Source organism: Salvelinus sp. IW2-2015, linkage group LG32 (assembly GCF_002910315.2).
Source record: "Salvelinus sp. IW2-2015 linkage group LG32, ASM291031v2, whole genome shotgun sequence".
NCBI lineage: Eukaryota > Metazoa > Chordata > Actinopteri > Salmoniformes > Salmonidae > Salvelinus > Salvelinus sp. IW2-2015.
In genome coordinates, this window is record NC_036871.1 from 36,080,368 (window position 1) to 36,083,229 (window position 2,862).

The 2,862-nt window shown below is 47.2% G+C and overlaps 1 protein-coding gene across 1 annotated transcript in view; it reads left to right on the plus strand.

Annotated features, from left to right (window-relative positions):
- Positions 1-567, plus strand: part of slc25a42 (solute carrier family 25 member 42) — a 22,918-nt gene extending 22,351 nt beyond the window's left edge. Inside the window, exon 8 of the mRNA XM_023977103.2 lies at positions 9-567. Coding sequence (XP_023832871.1) covers positions 9-334 — 326 coding nt within the window. The 3' untranslated portion in view covers positions 335-567. The remainder of the gene's footprint in view (positions 1-8) is intronic.
- The last annotated feature ends 2,295 nt before the right edge of the window (positions 568-2,862 follow it).

Below are 2,862 nucleotides of genomic sequence, written 5' to 3' on the forward strand. Positions count from 1 at the left end.
CTCTCCAGAGCGGAGCGGTCGCCCCCAGCCCTACTCGTACGAGAGGTTGGTGTTCGGGGCATGCGCAGGTCTCCTGGGCCAATCGGCCTCCTACCCGCTGGATGTGGTGCGGCGGCGCATGCAGACGGCGGGCGTGACGGGGCACACCTACGGCACTATCCTGGGTACCATGCGGGACATCGTGGCGGAGGAGGGTGTGGTGCGTGGCCTCTACAAGGGCCTCAGTATGAACTGGGTCAAAGGGCCCATCGCTGTGGGCATCAGCTTCACCACCTTTGACATGACACAGATCCTTCTGAAGAAGTTGTCCCAGCTGAGGTATAATAACAGGTAACCAGTAGGGAGAGACTGGTGGAGGGATGGAGAAGGCAACGGCGAGGGGAATGAGGACGATCGATAGTAGCAGGACAGTCACACTCTGAGAACCTCAGCACAAACGACGTGAAGGCCAGGATAAGAAAAAAAACATTGTCGCTTTCTAGGGTCAAGGCATACCTTATTGGGGAATGTGTGATTGAGTGATCCAGGTCAGCACAGTGCACACACACACACACACACACACACCCACACACTGTGTGAAATGAATGTCTTCAACTTTGTGTATGTACATGGAGGCATGAAGTCTCATAAGAGGTACATTAGGTGGATCATAATATACACACTATCGTCGTGTTCAGGTGCAATATGTTCAGTTATTTCATCTGTGTAATATTCACACAAAATACACAATGATCTGCATATGTAAAGGTCCAGGCTACCTGTGTGTGTGTGTATGTGTGTGTGTGTGTGTGACAGACAACGCACACCTTCCGGGTGTCTCCCTTGCCTTGCGTCCCTACTTGAAGAGGGGACCTTCCAACAGTCTGGATCAGATGAGTTGTTCCTATCTCCTTCCACATGAGTTGGATTTGACTTTTATCAAACGACAATGTACCCCCATGAGACTTCGTTTTGTTTGGTTGATGATTTTTGTTTAATGAGTTATACCAAAGTATAAACAAGAGGGGCGTTGTAATTAATAATATGATTTATGACTAGAGAAGATTGATATTAATATCATTTTTTGGGGGGACAGTGAAGTTCTCACAAGAAATATACACGGTGTACAAAACATGTCCATAACATAAACTGACCAGGTGAATCCAGGTGAAAGCTATGATCCCTTACTGATGTCACCTGTTAAATCCACTTCAATCAGTGTAGATGAAGGGGAGAAGACAGGTTAAAGAATGATTTTTAAGCCTTGAGACAATTGAGACGTGGATTGTGTATGTCTGCCTTTCAGATGGTGAATGGACAAGACAAAATATTTAAGTGCCTTTAAACAGGGTATGGTAGTAGTATGGTAGTAGTATGGTAGTAGGTGCCAGGTCCACCYGTTTGTGTCAAGAACTGCAACGCTGTTGGGTTTTTCACACTCAATAGTTTCCTGTGTGAATCAAGAACGGTCCACCACTCAAAAAGACATCCTGCCAACTTGACACAACTGTGGAAAGCATTGGAATCAACATGGGCCATCATCCCTGTGGAACGCTTTCGACACCTTGTAGAGTCCGTGCCTCGACAAATTGAGGCTGTTCTGAGGGCAGAGGGGGGGGCAACTCAATATTGGGAAGGTGAAACTAATATTTTGTACTCTGTGTACAATGAATACAGTGAGTGACAATACARAGCTGTTTTTTCACAAACCTACTAACCTGTAGAAAAGGAGTTTAACTAACAGACATATGGGTTAACCTAACAGCCAGTGTTTCTCAGTGTTGAGTCAGTCAGTCAGTGAGTGTAACACGTCCACATTACTAAAACAGGCCACTGGTATATATTTTGTCCAGTTGTTCTATCTTTAGCCTGGCTACAGGCTTGACTGACTGGCTGGCTGCCTGCCTGGGGCTCTGCCTCGTCAGCAGTAGGGAGGGGTTGTATAATGAGCTAAGTGGAGTGATATAGTGTCGGGGTGACGTGCTGGGAGAGGGGGTGACGTGATGCTGGGAGGGGGGGGGGGGAGGACGTGATGCTGGGAAGGGGGGGTGACGTGATGCTGGAAGGGGGGGTGTAGTGGTGCTGGGAGGGGGGGTGTAGTGGTGGGGTATGACGTAGAGGTGGGGGGGATGTAGGGGTGGGACTTGATAAAAGTTTGCTCCTCTGAGTAGCCCCAGCACTTCCTGATTCTGCTTCTATAGGACCACTATGCGTGCTGGCTATCATTTCTGTACAGAAATACGATTTTTTTTTTTATATGATTTATCCAGATTGACATCTGCATCTTATTCGTCGTTGCAGCACTATTATTAAAAGAAACACACCTCATAACGTTCAGGTGATATCATTCAGTGCAAGTTTTGATAAAGCACAAGCCTCCTAGTAGTCCACTCAAGAGCCCTGTTTGAGTGAAAGCCAGCTTGCACGCACAGTGCCTCTCCTGGATTGGGGAGCGCTATTCCACAGGGACCCCATAAAAGGAAACCCCTCCAATAAAATMAGACAGACTTCCCTCCTCTACTCTGTACAGCTTTTCTGGGTGTGGTGTTCTGTGATGCTTGCACTCTCTTAGTCTCTTCGCAACAGTTGGTTGCGCTGGTGTCCTGTACACCTTCTACAGCTACTGTCTGCCTGCTCCCGGTTCAAGTTGGCCATTAGGCACAGATCCAGGATCAGCTTAACTTCCTCAAATCCTAACCATAATTTTGAGCGGGAGCTAACGTAAAACTGACCCTAGATCTGTGTGCATGGACAACTTCATCGTTCTACCTTTCAGCCTACTCAGGCCGACTGAGTTTTTGTTGTGTGTGCTGTGCTCTATTATAGTAAGTCTATTATAGTAAGTCTATTATAGTAAGTGCGCTTGGTTGCCAACAGTGATAT